Source organism: Thermobia domestica, chromosome 1 (assembly GCF_964235325.1).
Source record: "Thermobia domestica chromosome 1, izTheDome1.hap1.1, whole genome shotgun sequence".
NCBI lineage: Eukaryota > Metazoa > Arthropoda > Insecta > Zygentoma > Lepismatidae > Thermobia > Thermobia domestica.
This window is the reverse complement of record NC_137454.1, coordinates 103,563,565-103,591,427: the sequence shown is the minus strand read 5'-3', so window position 1 is coordinate 103,591,427 and position 27,863 is coordinate 103,563,565. Positions and strand designations below refer to the sequence as shown.

At 34.4% G+C, this 27,863-nt stretch overlaps 1 protein-coding gene across 4 annotated transcripts in view; it reads right to left on the bottom strand.

Moving 5' to 3' along the window:
• Positions 1–822: 822 nt before the first annotated feature.
• LOC145687816 (uncharacterized) overlaps positions 823–27,863 on the bottom strand; it is a 44,542-nt gene continuing 17,501 nt past the window's right edge. For 3 of the 4 annotated variants that reach the window (XM_081761267.1, XM_081761249.1, XM_081761277.1), the window contains 7 exons: positions 26,575–26,749; positions 23,820–23,923; positions 21,750–21,957; positions 18,031–18,202; positions 16,092–16,260; positions 14,114–14,233; positions 823–11,598 (listed from right to left, as the gene is read on the bottom strand). In XM_081761267.1, the coding sequence (XP_081617393.1) occupies positions 11,458–11,598; positions 14,114–14,233; positions 16,092–16,260; positions 18,031–18,202; positions 21,750–21,957; positions 23,820–23,923; positions 26,575–26,749 (1,089 nt within the window). In that variant the 3' untranslated portion in view covers positions 823–11,457. The remainder of the gene's footprint in view (positions 11,599–14,113; positions 14,234–16,091; positions 16,261–18,030; positions 18,203–21,749; positions 21,958–23,819; positions 23,924–26,574; positions 26,750–27,863) is intronic. The other variant, XM_081761257.1, reaches the window with a different exon arrangement.

Below are 27,863 nucleotides of genomic sequence, written 5' to 3'. Positions count from 1 at the left end.
TAACATTTATATATAAACTTCCCTGCAAGTTTCCATTTTTGCGATATACAGCATTTAAAATTTATTAACAATTATGTACTGGATCATAAAAACCGTATTATATACTTTTTGTACTTCCTATATGATAACCATTATAATAATCTCTGAACAGTATTGTAGGTCTTATAAGATAGCGATAAACTCTTTAACAATTGAACAACTAGCTTTTAAAACCATACATAATTTTGGACGCAATTAAAAATTTACTAAGAACGCGGAACTTATGAGATATAATGCCCCATGAAAAGAAAAATTACAAGGAATAATTAAAATTACCATAAAGCTCAATTGACTATATACTATACCAAAAGCGTGAACATCACACTTTATTTTCAATATATGTTAAATCGTGAAATAAATTTTGATATTACAATAAAAATCAAATTCCATGTACACAAAATGTGGCCGTAATTTTTAAACAATTGTTTTCCGTATTTCCTTTGTTCTGCAGTATTTTTTAATACTTAATCATCATCTAATGACTGCAGATGTATTTTAAAAAGATAATACGAAAAAAAATTGCAAAACTAAGGTATAATTTGATACATTACTTACCAGAAAACAGAGATAACATCACTACAAAACAGGTAATCTGTTTAATTTTTATTTTCCTACGTCTTCACTTTCTATTCAGAGTAAGGGCTTACCTTTTTAACTTGTAGTGTACCTGTTTTAAGTATATTTTCACTTTCTTCTGCTTACGTAATTTTCTGTTTCAAACCACATGGCTATGTATATATACCCCCTAGGTTAGCTTTTTACAATTTTCTTATTCTTGTACTTTTTCTTTCTTTCGGTATACTACCTGAAAGTATCACTCGTGACGCTAGCTTCATACGTTAGTATTTCTCGCAATAAATTATTTTGCGTAAAGATGGGAGCGAAAATGTTTGGATTTAGAAAAGCAAAATTTACATTAAAAAATAATTCAATACAGGAGTTATTTTTCCTTTTCAATAATGGACCTTTCGAATGTATTTCCACTCAGTATTGTTTAATACTTGATTTCTGCCAGTATGTTCAATTGTTTTTGTATTTTCTGAAGGCCACTCAGTTCCAGCTTTAACACTGAGTCGAAACTAAGTCCTTAGAAATTTTTCATGGATTTGAGAAACATTAAGAAACGACGGCACTTTTGTACATTTACATGACGAAGAATGCAGCTCAACAAACACGAGGACAAATACAGTTCTTAAAAAAATCACCTGGACAAAATTGTACTTTAAACAAATTTAGATGATTATTACTATAAATGGTATCAAAACCATTACCAAGCAACATACACATCTATGTTTCTATTTTAACATTTAAAATAAATACTAGGAAAATGGAAGCAAGATGGTTGGAATGAAGGAAAGTAGCTGTAAAGTTAAAGGTGTATATACTGTAATTGATCAAATATATTCGGACACCATGCGAAATGTGTCGCGCATAATAGAATACTGTGCTGTCATCTACATCGAGGTGGGCAAACCCGAGGGACCACAGTGCACAGGGAGACAGCAGAATGGATCAGTCAACGGAACTTGAACGGTGGAGTAATTGAGTGGTACATTTGTAATACATGTCAGGTACATGAAATATCCAGCCTTCTGAACTGACCGAAGTCCACTGTAGCGACCTTCAATGTCTAAATCAAATGGAAAAGTGATAGGACGCGTATAACTACAAGACGTTTGGGGCGAGCGCCCATGCTGGTAGCCAGAGAGACCGAGCGTTGAATAAGGTAGTACACAGGAACCGTCAATCATTGACTGCCACCACCACACAGGAATTCACAACGAGGGCAGGATGTATCCCTAGCAATATAACTGTTCGACGTGATGCTAAAACTTGATTACCCACAAACTCCGCATTACAAAAATAAATGCGAAACGCCTCTCGAATGGCGTACGGAGCGGAGCAACTATTCAATGGAAGTGGCAAGCCGTGATGTGTAGTGAAGTCTCTCGTTATATCATATGGCGATCCGATGTTCGAGTGTGGGTGTAGCAAATGCCTGATGTACAGCATCTATTCTTCTGTGTAATGCCGACAGTGAAATTCAGTAGAGAGGGATATGCCTTTCCTGGAAGGGACTAAACCCTTGTTCCTTTGCATGGAATATCACAGCACATTATGACGTTGACATTTTACCAACGTTCATACTACCTACCATAAAAGAGTAGTTCGCGGATGATTGCTCATCACGATTATGCGTTCATTCACACTGCGGGCCGTGTGGGAAAGTGGTTTCTAGTCAACAACGTCCCACTTATGGACTGGCCTGCGCTAGGACCCGATTTGAATCACATTGAACATCTCTAAGATGTTTCGTAACGCCTGCTTCGTGCCAGACCATGCCAACCCACATCAACTGCTCTTCTCATCTCGGCACTCCGCGAACAATGGGCCGCCATTCCCAAAAAACCTTTCGCCACCTCATTGCCAGTATGCCTGCGAGAGTGGAGGATGTCATGAAAGCTAAAGGTGGTCCCACATCGTATTTCTTGCCAGTGCCTCCGATGGAAGGTGATCCTAACTTCACGTCCTAATTCAGGTGGGTGTCTAAATATTTTTGATCATTTAGAATAGTTGATTGATTTAGCAATCTGGCAGGCATCTAAACCAATACCGTATTCGCCCTCGAACTTTTTGTAATTCTCTCCGTTCCAATCAGTGATTGGTAAAATTGTTAGTGGAGATCTAAAATGTGGAAATAAAAACGAAGATAGGAATGCTGAAAGTAGTCTTTTGGTTTAGAAACAAGTAGCGCGTATTTTGTAGACCGCTGAATAGGGTCATACGAATATGACTCATCAAATGTTAATGTGAAGTATTGTATTGTATGAAGCGGAAACAAAGTCATTACGAAAGGGCAATAAAAGACTGGAAGCATTCGAAATGTGGGTATAAACTGAGGAAATTTGTTAACGCTTCCTCATTGATCTTTTAATATTATTAACAGAAGCAGATGAAAGAACAATAATATCGAAGATAGCCACAAGGGAAAAAAAAAATGAACTAGCTGATTCATCATTTGAAAAGAAATTAACATTGAAGGTGATATTTTTTTTTCTAAGTTACATTATTACAATTGATGGATGATATTAAAGAAAGTAAACCTTACGTCAAAACTAAGACAAGTAGTGTTAATAACTGAACATACACATCTTTGTTGAATTATAGAAACTGCAAAATTTCTTGATCAGTGTGGGTAGAACAGTAACAGTAGGTATTGCAAACAAAGTATTCAATCATAATTCAGTGCCTGCTTGAGCAAACCTTTGTGACCTTCAGAAAGAAGAAGAAGAAAAAAAGATTTTACAATAATTTTACTTCTAAATATAAAAATTAATGAAATCATAAGCGTATCAGAATTTGGTTTCCATGAAAGCGTTTGGTTTCCTTTTAGCTTTATAGTTTTATCTATCTTCCGATTTTGATTAGATGTATAATACATATCAGTATATCTGGTACCGAAAACGAAAGCTGCTGCTTCTATTACGACAGCACGAGGTGATTGCCAGAGTTCACACTTTCATAATGTCCTGTCATTTTGTATTTGAACCTAACGTAACTTATTCCTTACTTCCACTGAGGAACAAACGTGTGTATCCCCATGAGACTGCTAACCAGGGTTGGCAAAAACCATGGTTTTTATTGAAAAATTTTTTTGTTTGTTTGTTTAAATAATTTGCTTTGTGTATTTATATTACATATGGACAGAAATAAGTTTGTTTCGCTTTGGTGTTATTATGCAACAACAGGGTTATGCTGGAAGGGGTCATATATAAGCTTTAAACGAAATCCAAACCGCTTCTCCTCTTACATGAGAAATTGTTCTCGATTTAAATTCGAAACCGGGACTTATTGGCCACAAATGTGATACGTCTGCCGACTCACTCACGAAGGACTCCTGATAAAAATACAGTGTACTGATTTTTACATACTTGTTAATATAAATGTCAAGAGTTATTTCAGAAGGACAAAAAGATAAGCAGTTGCACAAGTGAAAAACCATTATACAGAATTGCATATGGACAATTTCAAAGTACTGCTGATTACAGAAGAATTAATTTAGTCGAAGTTAGTTCACTACGACTTTTATTAGTCCAAGTTAAAGAAATACGTCGTCTTAATTTGCATATCAGTAAGAAAAGTGAATAAAGATACGAATTATTTGAGTCCACTTTGGCTCTGACCCATTTATACATAAATATATGCCAAAGATACTTCTGATTTCAATAAATGTCTCCTGTGGGGTTTGTATGCCTCCCCTCCAAAAGTACGGCATTTCGATGTATTTTATCAATAGTAAACATTATTAAAATGAAACAATATTTAGAATTTTTTTGATTGCAATTTCATAATAATAATAAACTATAAAAAAATCACAAAAGAAACATTCACAAACTTATTTAAAAAAATAACCAAAAGTTGCTTTTGTAGAATAATCTCGTTGAGTAATGAATGGGGAATTTAGGTCTGAATATAATACGAATAATATACTTGAGTGAAACATGATAACCCACGAATGTGTATTCATCTAGATTGTACGAACACTTTTCGTTTTTTGGTTTAAACCAGCCAACTCTGCTGCTAACATCCATTTTAGGAGTCCGAAAGAATTAACGTATTATAAAGGTATCGTTTCCTTCATGAGAAATTTAATCTTGATCTGATAAACACTAACAGATTTACCTTTTAAATTCCGGACTCTTTTTTAAGCTGCCTACACACGTCTGTTCAAAAGACCGTATTCGAACTCCCATACATAGGATAATTTAGTATTTTTAGCTTGAAATAAATATTTTAAACACGTTAGTGGTTCACTTGTGTTTCTGCTTACGAGTGGGAGTATATAAATGTTTAAAAGGAAGTGGGTAGCTAAGATCTTCAGCTGTACATTTCTTATTATTGTTTAAACTTGCACTCCTCAGATTACCGGAGTTATCTACATACGCTTATGATTTACAATAATTAAATTGTATGAAGATATTAGAAAATAAGTGTGTTAGCTTTAAATATAATAAAACATCAGCAAGAAATTTTTAATTTTTAAATTATAAAATTATTTTCCCTTAAAAGGCAGAGACTTTATTCTACAGTGAGTACAACGTGCGCAATCAAATGACTCAAACTTTTGTGCGTATAATAAATGCTACTGAGGTATTTTCTTTCGTTTGAATTCGGAAGTTTAAAGAGTTTTCAAAGGTATCCAAAATCTTTCTGTTAAATACAATCGATTTTATTGCTGAATTTAAAGGATTACGAAATTATTTATTTCAAATATGAAAACTTGTTCCCACGTTACTACCGTTCTGGCAATGTGATATGTGAACTTTCATATATACTATTAAAAAAATTTAAAAAGTACACACATACATTCATCAAATCATTAACCTTCCATCCTTTAATTCTGTTCTAGCTAGAAATATACTGAACGGAATTCGAATTACTCATGTTTCATTAAAAGAAAAAAATCTTGAGATATTTTACTGATATATTCTGTGCATTTTATTGTGCACAAACCTAGAGCATTATATATACTTCTCCCTCAGAAATAACTATTATGTACTCCAAAAACCATGATCAAGTTTACTGGAAATTTATAGAAACACAGATCCCATTCTATAACACATGAAGACTAGTTACATTTTAATTCACTCATTTCTTCACGTTACTACAAAATTTGTGTTACGTATTTGTCTGAAAGAAAAACTGAAGTTACCGTCGTAAGATAGGCAGTAAGTAAACAGTAAACCTCCTCACTTCAATCCCTTTAGCCTATCTCACCTTTCCCTCACTTCCACTAAATGAATGTCGAAATAAGAAAGGAAATAGGTATTTCCTTTAGCCTAAAAGAGACAGATTAATAATAAAATAAATGAGTCTGTGGATGGAAATGGAAAAACTTCCCAGGAAAATCAAAAAAACATTTAATCTAGTCCGCACTAAACTCGCATGACCTGAAATCAAATCAAGAACTCCAAGCCCACTGAACCACGATACTCCTTAATGTGAATAATGAAATGGTACTTGTAAATACTAAGGTTCCAGTCGTGTACCCTATGGAAATCCTTTCAAATGTTAAGACGTCGTCATAACCACTGTATTCTGGAAGTCTTCAGTTAACAAATATTGGTTAATATTTTCATGATTATCTTATCCGAAAGAAACCATGAAAATTGCCGCAGAACAAAAACATATGATTCCTATACTTTTCAGTGCTCTGATAACGACAGTGAAAACAAAATTATACACGATATTAAGTATATTCAAACAGGATTGGGAAATATTTTTTCCAAGTCACTATTCGCGGGATATGGGCATGGCGCTTGGAGCAAACATTACCAGTACCCGAACATATTTTTCAGAGTGCATTAGGGTTGCGTACTCTCACTCGAGGCTGTCCTAGAGTTCGTCAAACTTGCAAAGAGATTTTACAGAGGAATTTCCCTTCCTTGGTACGTCATATGAACAAGCACCATGTTGTATTTGAAAGTCTGCTTTATTCTGAAGAGAATTATGTATTAACTATGAAATTCGGATGAAAATTATTGAGCTATTTAAATAAAAGTCTCAAAAATTGCTTGAAAACACCAGTATTCCAAAAGGATAACAGTAAGCAACCAGTTGCAGCCATGATGACCGAAAACAATATAAACAGTAATTCTAACTCAAAAGAAAATAATGATCTGGTTAACCAATACTGCTCCTTGAAAGAATCACTTAAAGTAATTACTGAACCGTTTTCCGGAGATCGCAGTAAATTAAAGGCATTCATAGACAGTTGCAAAATCGGACTAGAATTAATAAATTAAAAGAGAAAAATACGTTAAATCCATTAAACCTAAATAGACGATGAAGCGATTGCTTTCAGAAACCGATCATTCTACATTAAGTAAAGGTATCATGAATATGATTGTGTTTCGCTTATCGAACTTCATTATGTCTGAACCTAAAGGTATGGGCTACCTAATTAAGATCATTAACTTAATACCGCCTAGATTCTGGAAGACGTATAAAGTAGTGGTTTTGTAAATGACATTAATAAGATCCCCTTCGAGATGCATATTCCGGGCTATCAATTTTGCAGTCCAGAAACTCATCTCCAGGAGTTAGTGAAAGATTAAGGAAAATAGGGAAAGCCTATGGAAAGCACGGTATTGCCTATAAAAACTGAACGGATCTGGATCCTAAGTATAGAGCATATAAGGAACTGGGACATAAAGCATTTGGTCGTCTTATTAGTAATGATGCCAGTATCAGTGAAAAGATAACAGTACTAGTAGTTTGTCTAGCTATGAGCACTAAAACTAAGATGAGGTGCAGTGTATAAAAATACCTCTAAGACTCACAGGTTGTGGCGTTGTGATATGAGCGGAATGAAGCGAAGCTGCACCAAATGTGCTACATTTGATCAGATTCATACTTACACAGCAACAACTCTTAAAGTGTATATGAAATGCAGGGGTCATACTGAAATTACACTGAACATACCTCAGTTACGGCGCGATAAGTTAGTGCATGGTCTACACAAAACACCATGCGGCACCAAAAGAACAGATACAAGCCAGAGAAGAATAGGAGTAACTCAAGAAACAATAATAAGTACAGAAACTAAAAATTTCAATAAAATTCCAACAATAGCCGAACTGGTTTATATATATTAAATAACATCAGTAGCAACACACCCTCATCTTTATGGAAGTGATAACTTGCATTGATCCTGTTTAGTTCGTAAATTCTTGGTTCTTTGAATGGTTACAGTCAAGGTTCATCATACAGCCTATAACAATGTATCACGAGGCAAACAGCGTTCTCTTTGGGCGAATCGGGAACTGACGGCGTCAGGTGAAAAATCTTGAAAGCTTTCCATTGTCTGTGAAGAATAAACCAGGAGTGCAAATTTACCGTGCTCCTGAAGATCCAGTGATCAGTGTTGCCAGTACATTTTTGTGTTCTCCACTCCATCGAAAAAATAATCCCCAAGATTTTTCCTCGGGGGTTCAATATACCCTTATATTGGCAATGAACACCACTATTTCATATTGATTCATAAGTACAAGTACTTCAACATCATTACCAGCAGACAGACGATAGGTATAGTCACCGATGAGACACAAAGACGACTCCCTTCCACGAGCACCACCGAAAATTGGCTATATAAGCGGATGTTACAAGGCAGAAGACATCAGTTTTGAACTGGTCACTCCTCACCTATTATCTCTAGCTGCAACAGACAAAAAGTATCCTCTCCTTTCCTCCATGCTGCAGCGAGCAGGTTTCCTAGCTGCTACGGGAAGGGTCATCCTTAATCCTCAACCTCCGTGCTGCAACGATCTGGAGATTTCCTTGTACTTAACGTTAAGGAACTCACTCTTAGAGACTTTTAGAAATCACTTCTTTTTGATCTGTTGTATTAAAAATTGTACAAAATAGTTTTATAGTTTCCATAATAAAAGGCGAGGGACAAAAACACCCGTATACTGTTTATTCTACCAAATATTACCTATTGTTCATGAGCCACATTTCTCCCTATTCTTCCCTATTCAAAACAGTCAAATACGTAACAGAGATCAGGGTAACGAAGGGGAAGTATGAGCCTGTTACGTTTGGAGGTGCAGTAACAAATCTAAGATGAGATATAAATAGCCAACGATTGGTAGCCATGACAGCTATTGGGGAACTACAATCGTTTCCACCCAATCGACGTAATTCAATAAACTGAACGAACAAGGCAAAGACATTGAGTTTAATATTGACGCCGGAGCGGGTTTTATTCATTCATACCAAACTGATCTCTATATCCAGTATGAAGTAATAGCACGAGATGCGGGAGCAACCTTCACTGAGAAAGCCAACAGTGTGATTGTTGTTCTCGCAATTTCGTCTCCTGATTATACTACAATCAGAATAATGTTGGATTTCTATCTTCCGGGATGTACACTTTCCTACCAGGAGACATCAATTTCAGGTTGTCTTACGTATCCTTATAAATACAATATTGCAAAAGATCAACGATGTTAGACTTTTTATTAAACAGGAATTAAAACAAATTAGACGTCTCAAGGCTTCAGTTTGGAGACAAATTGTTGTGAGATGATTGTGGTGATTGTACTTGGTCCACAAGCGATGTAAAGTATGATGATGTCGTGTAAGTGGCGTCATTAGTATTTCGATATTCGTGTGTTTTGAGTAGTATTAATATAGATGAGAGTAGAGAAGGAAACTATTGTACAATAACTTACTACGTTCGTGTGCGGAGTATGTAATCGGAGTACTAAATAAAGGTGGTTTTATCTGCAAAACAATGAAGTATAATGATCCTATGAACGTTAGGCTTAAAGTGGCGTTTGTCTTTGTAATCTCATATTGAGGTAAACGTGAAGATAGTAAATTTTACTTGGATTGAAACTCATAGCTTAGAAAGTTTAACTTCGAACCTCAATAGAATAACACATGGAAAGATTTAACAAGTTAACACACCCTAATTTTACTACTAAAGTTTATCCTTACTATATAAATGTAACTTGGATACGTTTTAAAAATAAATTTAGCATGAACTTTGGAGCTAAAATTTCACACAATACAAAACACTGAAAACTGCTAACAAGCTTCGCATCCTACAGAAATTGGTTGCAGATAAAATCGAATCTACCACTGTTTTGCGTTTCAATTTTATAAACGTATCGATATTCGTGCAGATACAGTTACGAGAATGATGAACAATGCCTAAGCCTACAGAAACGACTTTAATAAAAATTACCCTACCTAGATAAGCGATTTTGGGTATTTCATTTTATAAATCAAGGTTAGGATTAATCATAATTGGTGGGAGGTTCTGTCAACCTTCATTTTGACAGAGTCACATTTTAAGGAAAGAAGGAGAAAAGATAATTCTTAATGTGTGATTTTAATTAGTCCTTCTTCATAACTTCGAATTATTTCCTACAGTGTCAGTGGCCTACAACATGAATTCAGGGCGATGCAGGATCTAGGATACACACAAGCTATTCCTATTTGGTATTTCGCCACGAGCCAAATCATTGTTGTGCTTGAATAAGCTGACTAGTGGGAACAAACACTCGTTGTCCTTTTAATGAACGAAGCATTCATCTTACATTCACTGACAGCTTTCTGTGAACTTGCGTTGTGTGGCGCACCAACTTCTGTGTTTACTTACATTTTGGTTCAGACCTTGTGTGCCACAACACAATATTTTTGATGTTTGGTTTTTTCGCTCGCAGGTGTATCATGTGGAAATTTAGGAGAAAACTTTACCTTAATACAATTTTGCAACGGTATATCTCTAAGCGGAAATTAACTCGCTTTTCATAACCAAAAACTTATCTATTAGGACAAAAATTTACACGTATCTATTCATAAAGCAGGGGCATATCCAATGCAACACTGACACTTTTACAGACATAACATGCTTCATAATTTTTCTATCATTTGTCCCCAAGTTCCAATGATTGGCTAGAATTTATGAATCCATCCACGATTGTTTTCCCCACTGGTGGCTAGCGCGTGTGCCTTTGGTGCACATGGTCCTGGGTTCAATTCCCGGTGGGAGAACACAAAAAATTAATTTCATAATCATTCACTTTCATTTTTATAATTATCCATCTACTTTAACTTCAAGGGCATAACGGTGGGACGTTAAACTAAAATATTTCATTTCAAATATCCACCCGATATTTAGTGATAGAATCATGTGTATAAAAGGCACACAGCTAACCATTCATCTATATGAAACTAAAATATTGAAATAAATAAATTAACAATTGATCATGCAGAGAGAGAATAGAGGGACGACATACTGTATATATTAGCGTAAGAAATTAACGTGACATGATACATCCCTCTCCTCGTATGTGGGAACCGTACGCGTAAATTGGGGCAAAACAGTAACATCATTCTTGAAAGTATGAGTCATCTGAATGGCAAGTTTGCATTCTCTGTAAATATAATGCTATCTAAAAGTCCTATGAAGCATTTATCAAAATGCCAGCGCATTTGTAACAGGTTTACATTTAAATTACCTCTCTTTTTGTACATATATACAAATATAAATAAATATCAAATGTATACACTAAATATACATGAAAAAGAAATATTAAAATTGGGCTGATACGTACAGTAATAAAAGTATATCTCTCACATAAGACAACATAAATCAATAATTATAAAATTTGTAGAATGAAAGCAAACCAAACATCACTAAACTAAATGGTCGTACGTATAAAAAAACCAAATAGTAAATGCATGTACGTTTGTGTTCACCGTACTACTTTAGTAAATATGGCAACAGAAAAACTAGTACCATACCAATAGTATTTAAATTTTTGAACACTGGCTGGAGCAAGCATATAAAAATAATTTATCCCACCTACAAACTTCCTTCTGTTTGTTCTGATTCTATTTCACTCAGTTGGACAGTGATGATTCCAATGTTTCATTGATAGCAAGGTCGGATTGATCTGCTTCGGTCTGAATTGTTATCATCATTTTATCGTCTGTTGAATTGCTGGCATCAGACGATCCAGAATGCGTCGAAGTAGCAGTTTCCTGTAAATGTAATCAATGTAACTTCATGTTTTTGTATCATAATTCAAAGTTAAATAAATACTGGACACTATTAGAACTACTGAGCTAAACTAGTGATGCTGTGCCCTATGAAAACATTTTGTTTTTAAGTTAGGCGATTTTACTATCTTACCCTTCATAATCCAACAAATAAGAGTAATCTTAATGCTTGACGAAACATATTCCTCCCCGTTGCTCAAATGTCTAGCGCGCGTGCGTCTTCGGTGCACGGGGTCTCATGGTTCCTGGTGGGAGAACCTTGAAGAATTTGAACAAATTACGATGGTTCGGATTTCACCTTAAACTGTAGAATATAATCTCTTGCAGGTTCCGAACTACAAGAACAAGTTAACATCAATCAAAAACACATCGAAAACCATGCCATGTATCGCGAATTCATCCCTTGTCATTAATTAATCTCAGGCACGAGCAACAGTACCACTGAGAAGCAAATAATGCACACGTAGTGTTTCATAAAGATAAGAGATTTTTCACAGTAAGTTATCGTGTATATATATATATATATATATATATATACATTCCCTTGTCTCTAATTTCAACCCCAAAAATGTAGAGTAAATCTCAAACCTCAAATAAACTAGATGCCATGTTTCATAAAACTCTGACATCTTTTTCGAAATTTATCGTGGAAGATTTATAAATTAGAAGGGAGGTAATCATTCTCTCATTTTCCACAAATTTCAACTTCAAGCAGTAGGGATGACTTGGAAGCCTTTGAGAAAACATATACCTTATTGCATCAAAACAAATAATTTTTTAAAATATTCGTATATTATCCATACGAATATGAGGAAGATTCCATAGCGAAGCGATTTTACCCCTTTGTACCTGACGAAACTCAAGTTCAAGTAAATAGTTATGATCAACAAGATGAAGAAAATACTGTACAAAAATCGAATAATTTTTACAGAACTTATGGTAAAAATTGTTTTGTCACATTATGTTTACATAAGCTACAAAAGAAAATAACTGAAATTTGCTACATAAGAAACATAAGCTACATAAGGTGAAAACTTCCACTTCTTTTCTTGATAAATTTCAAATGCGAACAGGTATTTATGTTGAAAAAAATAATACCTTGAGAACCACAAATATTTTACGGAAGTTATCGAGGTAAGAACAAATATAAATGCCGGTTGAGTCGACTTAGTGATTCGATTTTTGTATAGTCTCTTAGAATATTTAGAAATAAAGCAAGTTGAGAAATCTTGAATGAGTAAAGATAAAATTAGTCAGCAGGCGTAAATGAACAATCACAGTTCTCGATTCATAATCGGTAGGATCTGTTCGAATCCCAAGGTTTACTTTGGCTCATGAATTACCGAGATAAAATACGGAAAAGTTTATTTTTAAACTGGTTCGAAAATTATTAATAACAAATTGTTAAGTTTCAGATTGAATCAATAGCTACATACATAAACATCAAAAGACGACCTTCGCTTTCTAGTATAGCCTATAGTAAATCCTTCCCCTTTAAGAAGTCTATTCCTGAATAGTATTGAAACTTGCACCTCTTTGCTCAGCATCGCAAAATTTTTCCACTCATCTTATTTTCAGGTGCTATTTACAGTTTTATTTCGAGTATATTTATACGTAAACTTCCAAAATGGAATTAAAAACACAAAACATGCCTCCCATTCCATATAATTCAACATATGGAGATATAGTCATCGACAAACAGTATGTTTTGTGTGTAGTTTGTGCATAAAATACTATATTCTTTTGTTGATGATTACACGCATTGACATGAATAGAGAAGTGGGAGATTATTTTTTTCAGTATTTCTATGAAGAAAAATATACCAAATTACGTACTCAAAAGCTGTTTAATGTATACAGAACATTTCGAACAATTCATTTTTTTTTTTTTTCGTTTGTTTCTTGAAAGCAAACTAACATATAAATTAACTCTAAAGGTACTCCGTATCGGTATCCTTGCTCTTCCGTATCTGTTATATATTCAGCTCTTCAAGCATCTTTAACATACGAACATCTGTACTTAGGTACAAAACATTAGTGTGATTTGTTTTGTTAGTTTGTTCAAGTTGAAAACTGATAAGCTGAGCTCGAAACTTCCATTTACATTAAAAGCTTCTGAAGACCATAATTTTGCGTTTATCTTCTATATAAAGATACAGATAATTTCTATCCTCTTATATCTACTCAGTATCAAAGAATACATTTACCCACAAAACTTTAATATCAATACTAAAAAGATCCACAGAAGCAAATTCCTTATAACCGGTTTATAGTCATCTGATTTCGTTTAAATTATGCTTAGCTAAACTGATGTAACTATATATAATCCTAAAATTTAAATCCCTGCAAAACATTATAAGATCACATTCGAATGAATAAACCTATGTGAAGGGTACAGAATATTAAGTACTTCTTCAAAAAGAAACGCTTAATTACAGATGATACAACTCTAAAAGTAAATAGCATAAAATAATAATACGAATATTTGTTATAATTACCATTATCCTCTGTTTCTGATGCGTTTTGATATGTTTAGATAAGTGGTCGCTTCTCATAAATTTCTTGCTACATTCAGGACACTGGAACCTTTTCTCGCCAGTATGTGTTCTTCTGTGCCGCTGAAATATATAGAAATAACTCAAATTACTCGCGAAATATAGCTATAGCAGGCTTTCTGGTATTCTTCGTACTACTGATTTACTGCATCGCTAAAACTAAATGTAGTTATGGCAGGGCACACTCTAGAATTTGAAGGTCTTACTAGAATTCTTAGAGCAGAAAGAACACACAATATTGAATAATTAATTTTACCCCACAAGCATTTCATTCCTCTGGTTTTACAGGTGACACTACGATCTAAGTTCTGCTAAAATCATTGAAACGAAAATTAAGTTATACCGTAATTCCTTATAACTGACTACTGACTTACTTATTATACGACAAATGATGATAAATAAGAAAACAACTGACAGGGTCGGCTGGTTTAAAACAGCTGGTTTTTTTCAAAAAAAAAAAAAAAAAGTTTAAACCAAACAAAAAAGAACGAAAAATGCTTTAAATCGTGTGAACTTCATAGTGACGTTTCCACATATGAAACCATCTGCATTTACGTTTATGTACTTTTCACCTTTTAATCACGGGGTCCCGTGTTCAATTCTCGGTCAAACCACAACCCATCTTTCAAGTGTAAACCAAGTAGCGATTAGAGATGTCCTTTTAAGCGAAAGTCTTCTCCGTGATAACCTTGGTATTTCATAAGGATGTTAAGCCTTAACATACGAAACGAAACCAAATTATATATTTCTACTTGCCTGAATGCCTATTGTTTTATAAAGAAGCCAAGGTTGCTTAAATATATTGATAGAAATTGGCAAAATTTATCAACTGCCTACGCAGCTTCCAACATCAGTTTGAATTTGACTTGTTTTTTAATTTTATTGAATTATATCTACATACCAAATTTGTAATTTTATACCTCAGTTTTAGCGTAGTGATTATGATACGTTGACCTTAAAAGTTTATATATACAAATATACTTAAAGTAATAACAGGATTTTCCCAATGGCTAAGGCGGGAGTTTCCCAATTTATATATAATTGTATAACGTTTTTACTTGTGTAACTTCTTTTTGTCCTTCTGATATGACTCTTGACAATTATATTAACAGCTAGGCCTATGTAAAGAACAGTACAACGTATTTTTATTAGAAGTCCTTCGTGAGCGAGTCGGCAATCGCATTTGTCACCAATTAGTCCCGGTTTCGTGTCGAAAAGGACAATTTTTCTTGGATGAGGCTGAGAATCGGTTTGGATTCCGCCTTAAGCTTATGTGACCCCTTCCAGCATAACCTTGTTGTAGCATTATAAACCAAGGCGAAACAAACTAATTTCTGTCCATATCTAATATAAATACATAGAGTAAATTATTAAAAAAACTGGTTTAAACCAAAAAACCTGGCTTTTTATTTTTTCAATAAAAACCATGGTTTTTGCCAACCCTGACAACTGATTTGCTCATCACAGCATAATACTTTAAAGAATGATATTCTTTTTTCTCACACCACCAGTGGCGGCTCTTCAGGGAAGTAACATCGGTAACATTAAACTTTATCGCTACAACCAAAGGAAAAAGAAAACTTATATAATGTTTTAATGCCTGTATACATGGATTAGAACATTAGTGAGTTATTTTCCTTTAGTCTGAAGTGATGAAAATTTAATTTGTACTGATGTGACTTCCCTCAAAAGCCGTCACAGTATACCATAATCCCATAAAGGTGCGATTTCTGTATAATTCTGAATGAAAAGCGTAGTGGTTGACGCAGCGCTGTGATGAGCCGGAGATCCGGGTTCAATTTCCGACATTCACATCTTTTTTTACTATTTGAATCTGATCTTCTCTTAGTTCTATGATACTATCAAATAACGAGCAAAATCAAAACTATAACAACAGGAATGGAATATATCAGATAATTACCTGCAATTCATCTGATCGTGTGAATCGTTTCCCGCAAAACATCCAGGTACAGACAAAAGGTCGTTCTCCCGTGTGCCACCGCAAGTGGGCTCTCAAATGTGATGTCTTTCCATATACCTTATTGCAACCAGGAATATGACAGATATGCTGTTTCCTCTTATCTCCATTCCTAAATCAACATACAAAATTAGTATTTCAAAAAACCTATTCTAGTAACCTTTCCTCTTCAAAACTTAATCAAGTTGCCTGATAATGTAGCTTTGCAAACAACAGTTGACCAGAAAATTAAAATATTGGTAAACTATATATATATATAAATATAGTTATTCAACAAATTAATTCACGTAATCCAGAACCAAAATACCAAAGAAATTCCCAGGTATCACCCAAAACCAAAATATTCAACACAGGAAACACTCAAAAATCTAGTTTCATATGAAATTCTACGTAATGTTCCACCTCCAAATTTTTAAAACTCTATGTTGGAGCAAAACTACCCGTGTTCAAAACCAAGTTACTCAAGATATTCCTGCATGTAAATGACAGACAATCAGATAATCTTTTTTTTTTTTTTTTTTCTTTCTTTTTCTCTCGAATGTTGGAACAACGAGACGATTGTCTCAGAAGTCTAAATGTGCCTTTAGTTTCTCAAGATTTCTTTTTATTTAAGGATCTTATAAAAATAATAGGAACACCAAAAAAGTGCAACTTAACTAATTAATAGGCGTTGGACTTTTCGCCCTCTAAACAGCTCTGATGCGATGTGGAATGAAGTCCCAGAGGTCAAGAATGGTAGCAAGTGAAATATTACATCATTCCGCGTGCAGTGCATTACTCAGTTCTGTGAGACTGAAATCTGTGCCGAATTCGTGTCTCCAAAACGAACTACAGGTGTTCAACTGTTTTCAGGTACGGGGATTGGATGAGCCAGGAAGATGTTCAATTTCATCCTGATGTTCGTCAAACGCCGCCGCAACAGCTCCACCTATGTGAATGGGCGCATTATCAGCCTCGAGTAAGGCATCATTGCTCGGAAACACCTAGACCAAAAGATGCACAGGGTCTTCTAAAATGGTGACATAATCACAGGCAGTGACACGACCGGTAAGCGTCAGCACAGAATCCACAGAAAATCAGGTTATTGCGGCCCACACCATCACAGAGTTGCCGCTATTTTTCGCAGTTGGGCGGATCTGTAGTTCATACGCTTCTTTGGTGTTCGACATTCATAAACATGGTTCATGGTTTGAAATAAGGTAAATAATGACTCATCCGGCCATTTCATACGTTGTCAACAATCCATGTATTGCATGTTTGCGGTACCATGAGCGTCGCGCAAAACGTTACGGTCCGTCTTATCAGCGGTCTCGTCCGTGCAACCCGATCCCGTTATGTCCATATCATGTAACTCGCAGCGGACTGTCATTGTTGGAAGTGCTGCTTGAATTCCTCCATTTGTTTCACCACAGTCGCACGACGGTTCTGAGTGACATCACTTCATTGCTCGGCAGGACATATCACTGAGACTTATCTTCAACTATTGTCCTTCTTTGCTGATTTGCCGTAAGTTTTATAGGTCGTTAGCACCTTGGACACTATCCGTTGTGACATACCCAACACACTTGCCACTTTTGCCACGCTCGCACCACGTAACCGAGTGCCAACTATTTGCTTTCTTTAGATATCAGAGAGGTTGTCCATTTGACACTACCATCATCTGCTTAGTTCAATGCACACTACCATCCTGCTACTCCTCACGTAGTACGAGGTTTACCCTAACACACGACCATCAACAGTCCGGCGCAGTGGTCGCTGCCTGACCGTTACCAACTTACATCTGACATGTTTCCATCTCCAGGTGTTCCTATTATTTTGATAACTATCTGTACATACACGTATATTGACTGAAAGTCGGAATCAACACAAACGTAAAACTTACCTTTCTCCTTCACTACAATTTGGACACGTGCATGCAACTCTTCTCAAACGTGTTTTTTGAGAACCATCTCCTGCATCACTGTTACTGTTTATGTGTGTCGCCACTTGAGCTGTGACTATTTGGCTAGGCTGTGAATTACTAACAACTTGCCACTTGGTCGGATCATTAGGATCTAAAACAAAAACAGTGTATAATGAATAAATGTTAGTCTAAATTAGCTGCGTATCCATGAGCACTTTATAATAAGTTATAAAAAACATAAAAACACATTATGCAAAGTAGATTATGAGAGACTTAGAATATTTTAATTATTCAATTTCATTACTATTATTAAACTTCCAGTTCCAGTTCATCTCTTCCTATAAGGAAAACATTATGCATCTGACAATTCATGAATGTCCGCCACTTTGTTGATGCACCAGATTGAATTTACTACTAACAATAGGCTTATACAAACATTATTTATAAGCAACAGGAAACATATTCCAATTGAATGTTTTTTGCACATGATCATTTAAACATGATGGATTTCAAGATTGGTAACAGCTATATATAACTTCTAACCTAACCGAACATTAAAATAGGCACAGATAAGATTTGTTATAGCCATTGAATGGCTTACAAATAAGACGGAATTGATCTAGTACAGGTGAAAATTAACACAACCAATAAATAAATTACTAAAAAGAATTAATACTAACTGAAAAAATATAGAGTGATCCGGGGCAAAAGAACTATTAGCAATTATGAGATAGCTATTTGTGTTCGTTACGTCATCGGTATACGAATTTTGACATTTTGAACTACTGGCATTGTCTAAACAATGCCATCCAATTTGTCTAGTGATTTCGGACTTCGGTGAATTTATGTAGCAAACTGCAATGCGATATGTATAAAATCAGTTTTATTTAACCAAAATGGCTTACCTATTTTGTGATACTATACAAATTTCACTCAATCTTGTATTAAAGATTTCTGGTATGTCTAAACCACCGCCCGCTGGAGTCACTGCCACTCTCTATACTGCCTGTCGAAACGATTCATAGCGTACAACAAAAAACAAAAAAATGACCGCTAGGTGGCAGGGCCAGCCGAGGCTTGTTCTCGTCTACTTCAATGTAGCTATACAGTAATTCAGCATATTTTCCCCCAATTTTTGTAGGAAATAGTACACTTTTTCAATAATTTACTTACATACGGCAAAGTTGTATATATTTTTAAATAAGAATTTTACTTTTAATTAACAAAAGAAGAAATTCTACATATCTATTATCACGAAGTAATAGAAAGGTTAATACACACACACACAAAAAAAAAAGCGCAATAGACATGTAGTCGTCGTTAGCTGTATCAGTCAGTAATGGTATGTAATTTGTGATTTGCATACATACTTCACATACAAAATAAATAATATTTAAATGAAAATACATAAAGTATCATCCTTATTTTCTCAAAGAAATAAATCCAAAATAGACGAAACACATTCCAACCAATTAAATTACGATCTACTCAGTTGATAAGGCCCAACATATGCAGATCACATTGCTTGTGTTGACTGAGCACCATCATTATGCTATTATTATTATTATTGACTAAAAGAGCTACGACTCATCATATCAAAAACACAAGAATGCCGTTGAATTTACACACTATAAAATGAAGTCAGGATTTACTATTCATCTCCCGAAGATGCATTCTAATACATCTTTTTCTAGGCCAATCCCTCAAAATTTGTGCCTGATATGTATATATCCTCCGCAAGACTGGATTTAACACTAGAACAACTAGACTCGAGCCTAAGGGCACAACGATCTTACGATCGTCCGTTGGACCAAAATTTAATAAGTGAAACGAAAAAAATGCAAAAGACGAAAAATGATTAAAGACAGTAAACACCGTCCATGACGTTCAGTACGATTATGTTAATAGATACCTTCGCTCGGTACAAAACAAGGAGGAAGGCAGTTTATTTTTAAGGGCAAACGCTTACAGACCCTACGCATCTGATTTTGGACAATGACAACAATTTCCATATTATACTATTTCACAATCATACTGTGACATTTTGGTATTTGAATATTAACATTTTACGGCCGAAAATTCGAAACAATTTCTTTTATTCTTACACAAACTGATTATTCTCTGTAAGTTTATTTTAAAAGACGTAAATTTGTATAAGTTTGACTTTCTTTACAGCAAATTGGAAACGAAAATTCGTTAAAATTTGAACAAAAATAATATATATAGGAGCAAGGTGGCTCAGTGGTACAGCGTTACCTCTGATGCGTGAGGTCCCTGATTCAATCCTCGGCCAAGTAAGTTTGTGATGAACAACATGGTGTCCGTGGGTTTTCTCAGGGTACTTTCGTTTCCTTCCACATTTTATTCCACCAATTTTTCCATGAACATTCACTTGCCTTAATATCCGTCTTCCTTAGCCTAACGGGTATAATCGTGGGATGTTACTCTCAAACATATATATATAAATATTATATTGTGTTAAAATTTTGTACATCGGCATGAGAGGCGGCAAATATTTTTTTGCCTATGGGTGGAAAAACATTAAATCTGACACCGACCCTGCAGCTATTTTCTGGCGAACGACGCGCTCCACTCACTCCAAATTTTAATGTTATTATCAATAATAATAATAATAATAATAATAATAATAATAATAATAATAATAATAATAATAATAATAATAATAATAATAATAATAATAATAATAATAATATTATTATTATTATTATTATTATTATTATTATTATTATTATTATTATTATTATTATTCGAAACGGTAGAAATTCTCCAATACTCATTTTTAGAATTTCGACTGTCTTTCTGGAAATGAGTTTAATTTGCAAGAAAATCAAAACGTTTCGTTTATGCTTTCTCCGTATGTGAATAGTGGTTTCTCAATTTTTTTCCACTTTTTTTTCTGATGATAGCAATTTGTACTTTTCATCACTATAACAGTTCTACAAAGTGCATTCTACAGAACTGGCAAACATAATGGCTCATATTACTCAATGAATCTACCGATTTCTTGAAATCCGGTATAGTAGGCTCAACGAACGTAACACAGTTTAGATTATGGAAGTTCGCCTTTCTAGGTGGTTCTTTTAGTCGTCTATTAAGAACAACATATTGGGCACCGAGTCTTGTTTCAGCTTCCGAACTTTACATTAAAAAAAAAAAAAAAATCTTTTTTTACAGAATGTTGACAACAAACAATAGATCTGTCTGGAGGAATTCAGTTACTTCCCTTCGTATCATCATGTCATTTTATTTATTAACCATTTTTCTGCACTTGAATACTCGATGGTATTTCGTGAAACGATATCCCAACGTATTCTAAAATACCTCTTCGTAACTTAGAAAAGACCATATAACAGTCACAAAAATTTGATATGCGAAAACACTGAACCCTACAATGTATTTTCCTCTATGAAATGTATACTAATAAGCCTCGCTTAGTGCTGCACCCATGAGGCGGAATTTGGAAAAATATTCGTACAGCGATCTCTATGTTATTTTTGGTGATTCGACAGGCAGTATAGAGCGAGCGAAAGGAGTGACTCCAGCGGGCGGTGGTCTAAACATATATATATATATATATATATATATATATATATATATATATATATATATATATATATATATAAAGCTTTCAATGCCATAAACCCGAACTGACACAATATATTTTAATTCTAACTCACCTATTATTTGAGTACCAGCTGGAAGAGCCTGTACAGTAGATAAGGATGAAGTTCCAGTATTGGATTGAGAAGCGGATGTCCCTGCAGTAGATATCCCTAGCTGATTTTGTCCGTTGACAGAGAGAGCACCGGCAGGTATAAGCTGTAAGCTACTAAGCCCTGGGATGTTTTGAATAGGTATAGTTTGTAAACTACCTAAATTAGGAACCTGTGAAACGACCATATTACATAGTAAAATTAGTCATACAAAACTAAAATACACAACGGGAGAAGGGGTATTAAGTTGTTTTCTATGTTATTTAATACACATGTGAAATCTTACTGACTACTATTAGATACTAATGAAAATACACAAGATATACTATATTCGAATACAAAGCTCTAAAATCCAGTATTTCAATTTCCATACTACACAAAATGCATTTTATTCATTGCTACAGAACTGCTAAAATATACCATTCACCAAAACATGGTTACATTTCATGTTTCATTAATTTTAGAATTATTCAGCAATTCAGTGTGTATTCTTTCTATCTCTCTTCCCTATACACTTATCAATAAATAAACAGCGTATTTTATAAATACTGTATATAAAACATGCTAATATTTTATTTTGTCGCAGACTGTATCAGGCTTACAATCTCATTACAAGTTATTATCATATTTCTTCTGGACTTTCCCAGATAAAGAATTCTTCCATAGACTGCTGTCTTCCATCTTAAAATTAGCCAGTTATTTGACCATTTCTGTTGATCTTCATTTTCTAAAATTTATTGATATGAAAATAAGTATGTTAAACAATAATTCTGTTGTTACATATTTTATTACTCTTTGTTAAGTAAACTAAATCCTTAACATTCTAGTTGTACTCTCTATGCAAATTTGTGTATGACTTCATTAATGAATGACGACGACGATCTCTGTCGATGCTTATACGTACATAATGATAATATGGAATTTCAATACAAATTACATGCGTTATAAGTGACCAAGAAGAGACAAACCGCAGTGTTTCCCACATTTCCCACTGAAATTTACTGAACTGAAATATCTACTGTGTTGGACTACTTCTACAAACTGACACCAAATTTGTAGTGAGTATAGTTTTGTGGAATAAAGTGCCTAGAGCCTTTCTATTTTAACTGAGCCCCTTCTGGCGCTACTGTCGATGTGTGTTTTCTCGTTATCTCCCTCGAAAGAGGAAGGACAAGTTTCTGCAGCCGAGATCTTTCAATTCTTAGATGCGAAAGCGTTGCCACAATGAATTATTTCACGAGTTTCGCTGTCTGTCTTGTTCGCCATTCTAAGTAGCCTACGATCTTCACTCGTCAAGACCAAACGACTGAATGACAAATTTGCAATACAGCTGAAGTCATTCATTTCTTTTCCCTAAGCAAAGGGAAGGTTTCATCCGTCAGAGGGGGGCGGGTCTGTGGCCGAAGTATATTTCGCATATTTTCCGAGGAAACACCTGAGATAGATAGACTATAATAATAATAATAATAATAATAATAATAATAATAATAATAATAATAATAATAATAATAATAATAATAATAATAATAATAACAATATAATAAAAATAATAGTTATAATGTCGCTGATTAGTACAGCAACTAATCAGCATGCGTCAGTTTGTACTTCGAGACCGTCAGACCCTTCTGTTATTTCGATGAAGTTTCTGTTTCACAGTCGGAAGACCTGGGTTCGAATTTCGCAGCAATTTCCTACTGGACTTTCACACCAATTTCACCAGGTGAATGTTGGTTGGAGTCTTATATGGAATGATCGATTTCCGTTGTTAATGCATAGAATGATCTATTTCCGTTGTTAATGCTTCTAGTGAAATGGGCTCACGGCTTATATGGAACTTTATTACATAGTACTACTACTATGTATTTGGATCGGCCAATTACTTCTAGTGTATAGTAAGTCTTTGTTCTCCTTCACTACTTATTACTTAAATTCCCATTATAATCAGCTGAACACATATTTAACTCATGTTTTCATCTTTTTGTAAGACTCTTCTTTTGGAATGTGCACACACGTAACAAGGAATTATTTTAATACCTGTATTATATTGCTTCCTCTAACAGCCGTTACACTCCCGGTAGCCTGGGCAAGATTCGTCAAGCTCCCTGCAGGTATTACAGTTACTTGTTGTCCTTGAGACCCTGTTGGAAAGTTAAATTGTTTTAAATATAACAAATTCTTTTTCTCAAATTAAACACACACACAATATATATATATATATATATATATATATATATATATATATACACGAAACTTTTCCGTTAATGCGATATGTGCGAAACGTTATAAAAAATACGTATATGTTCCAGGAAACCTCAAACTTTTCAGAGCAAGAACTCAAGTTTATTTTATCGCGAATTTTTGAGAAATTCGGCATTTCTTGTGATAAATGCGAATAAAAGTGGAATTCTTGTTAATTATTGTTAATAATAACTAAAAAGCGCATTTCCAATACTATTTAACTTTAAAAAAATGTTGTATTTACGAAAAAAAACTCTGCGATATATTTGATCCAGAAACTGTTTCACTTCATAAAGATGTACACATCAACAAAACTGAACGTTTGTTTAAATTCTTGACTGTGTTTTGTGGTGAAAATGTTCATTATCTGTTGGTTGGTTACCGTGAATTTAAAAGGTTGGTTACTGAAGTCCTTAACAGTGACGATAAGGAAGTTGACATTGTATCATTGTTAAACAGTTTAAAAGTTAACCACAGGGCTTTTGCTGTCAGCTCGTTACGTTCAATATGGTTGCCAGTCTCGAGTATTGATGCAGAGAGAGATTCTCTTCCAAGTATAATATGATTGTCACTGACAGGAGAACAAACTTAAAAGAAGAATTGGTAATGTCTTGCTGTATGTTATCCTTTAACTAACGAGGACGTTAGAGGAAGTGTTTAAATTTTCAGAGAATACATTAGTTAGAATGTGCACCTAATCAAGGTATATCCTCATTTTTGTATCAGATATACACCTTACTACCAAAACCATACTGTTTACAAGTTCCATACTTAAAAAAAATAAAAAAAAAAAGTGCTACATTAAAAAAAAAAAATAAATGCGAAAATTGTGATAATTAATGCTACAAAATATCAAAATTGTTGCGAAATTTCGTCTCTATATATATTATATATACTACTGTCCCTAAGTTTGTAAGCAGTATTTAAGTTCTGAGTTTTTAAACACAGAGAAATTCTACTAAGAAACTCTTACCTAGACAAAATTACTACTTTTATTTTTAATAAATTTCTCAAAAATTCTTTTGAAGTATGAGCTATCTAGTTGTTTCCATTCTGCTTGTACGTAGTCCACAACTGCTTGGTCTAGTTAGAGACAACTTCTATTCTCGTGTTTAATTCATTTCGTGCCAACTCAACTGGGGAGATGTCGGGTGATTGTGGTGGTTATTTCATGATCATTATTAAATCCTTCACTTTGTTTTTGTCTGAGAATGCTGGACATAGTTTACATGCATTCCTGGAGTCAATGTCTTATTGATATACAAAAATAATGGCGATAATATTTAGCCTAAGACTGTACAGCAGGGCCTCGAAGAATCTTTAAACATTAGTTTCCGTTTACTGCCTCCGAAACTCTCCAAACCGTTACACTTCCTAATATGTCCTTACTACTTGAAATAATGCACAATACTAATGTCTTCAAGTTTGCTGTGCAGCGCGAAATCAAAATAAATCTTTTTTGAGCCCATCCTACAAAACCGTGACCAGAATGATTATTTCACATATGATCTTACTACTTTTCAATTGAAATATAATTCAACATGTTTCGCTTACAACAATTAGTTACGAAATATAACGCACCTACCGTTTTGAAACTTACTTATTTTCAAGTGCTTTCTCCAAGTCTCAGAATCATAATCACGACTAGTGTAACTGAAAGCTTCCTTTATATTAATTCTGCACACACGTGAGTGTTGAAGTTGACTGTGAAATTGTAGCCAGCTCAAATCATTTCAGTCGCATTAAGGGTTGGTCAACAGAGCATCCAGCATTCACTGTGGAGATGTCTTTTTAAAAGACAATGAGCCAATGATTGTTACTCAGCGTGCACTTTGCCGTCAATTCAATATTCATCAAAATCCAAGCAGCAACATAATATTGTTGTGGGTTAAGAACTTTCGGGGAAAAACTTGCCCCATCAAAGAGATCTCGAGGAAAACCGCATACGGTTCGAACTCCAGAGAATATTGACGAAATTATCTTTTTTTAAAAAAAAAAAAAATTAATTCTCAAAAGTAGAGGTGATATGTTTCATATCTACTTTAAGCAAAACGCTTTGAATTCGAAAATACGAGTTCAATTCGAAAATACAAGATCGTAAGTGAAATAATCAGTCTAGTCACAATTTCAATTTGAAAATCGTCAGGTTTTTCTGCGGCACTCTGTATAAGTTATCGTTTTTCAATTGGACACACGAAAAAACGCCAAATAAAATTCTGATAAATAAACAACCTTTTATGAGTTTCCCAGAGGTACTGATGAAGGAAATAAGAATTGCTGAAACAGTAGAGCATCGATTTTTATAGAAACTACATGAGATTGATTAATTTCAAAGACACAATAAAGTATGAACATTTCTATTTTCCAAATTTAAATTATGTATGATCACATTACTGGAAGAAATTGATTGGATGATAAACACTACTGTGTTGCCTGACTTCCCAGATTATTTTAAGAACACTGCACATATTCTCTCAGATCAATAGCAAATGAATGATACCCCAAACCCTAATTTGATCAGTTCCAAACAAGAGACGACGAATAATGTTACCTGCTAAAGTTATTTGCTGTGGGAGGTTAGCTGAATTCTGGGATTGATTAACTCCAGAACTTGCTACAAGAACATTTTGAGCAGCTGATCCAGATGAACACACAGAGTTAGAGGCTGATACTTGATTGTTGGTGGAGTCCACATTAGCATTTCCTAAATTAGCAGCTGATACAGCCTGTAAAACGTAAGTTATGTACATATAATATACAAACATCTACTTTTTTCAATTAAGCGCTTGACAAAACATCAAACTTACGAATGTTGTTCGTATGAACATTTTTCACATAATACAAAAATATGAATTTTTAACACTCACCTCAATGTTTCTGAGAACATATTTGTGAATAATCATCTGCAATATGTCTATATTTCATGCAGCTTCTTCTGGCAGCAACCAGAACTTAATACAGAGAAAGAAAACTTAGACAGGGATAGGATGCTATGATTACCAGTTACATTAATAAAAACTGTTAAAATTATATTTTCCAATTTATTCCTGATTAAAATACATATATTTCATTACAACAAAAAAGTATTTCATGTAAACTAAGCACAAAAATCATCAAATAAGAAAATTCCATTAGCAACTATGATAAGCAAGCAAGCACAAGAATAATAGCAAGATCTAAATACACTGCATAACTTCATTCTTTATACTGGGTATATTCAAAAATTCTAGGCCAGAGGTTAACACCGTTATGAATAAACATACATACATACATACATACATACATACATACATACATACATACATACATACATCAAAATAACACTGTGAACGTGCATATTGTTGTGTGCGAGAACCTGCAGCATCTCAAATCCGTTTCTTAACAATGTTGTACTGTTGATACAGTGAGAGCCCAAGGGAGCAGCCTATGGATGTGGTAACACTGCTTTTTCGTCTTACCAGTGTGGAACCCAAATGGCTGATGCGTGGAAAAATTGCAGCATTTTAGATGAACATATAGACTGCCATCTGTATGGAATTTCATACACAAATTCTCCCGTGTAGTGCCGCGTGTATGATTTTCCTTTTGTCGCGTGTCTTGTAAGTGTATATGCAATTACATATATATGGCGTAGAAGTCAAAATTTAATATCCACGTCATATATATCCAAAACCATACAGAGAAAACCCTACATTTATGCGCCTAAAACAAAGGCAAAAACAAAATATTACTGGCGAACTGTTGCCAGTGGTGCACAGGTGATAACGGTAAAAAGATATGGTGGAGTCAAGGTGTTAAACCTACCTATTTCCCACACCTTTCCTCTGGCAACGGACTTTT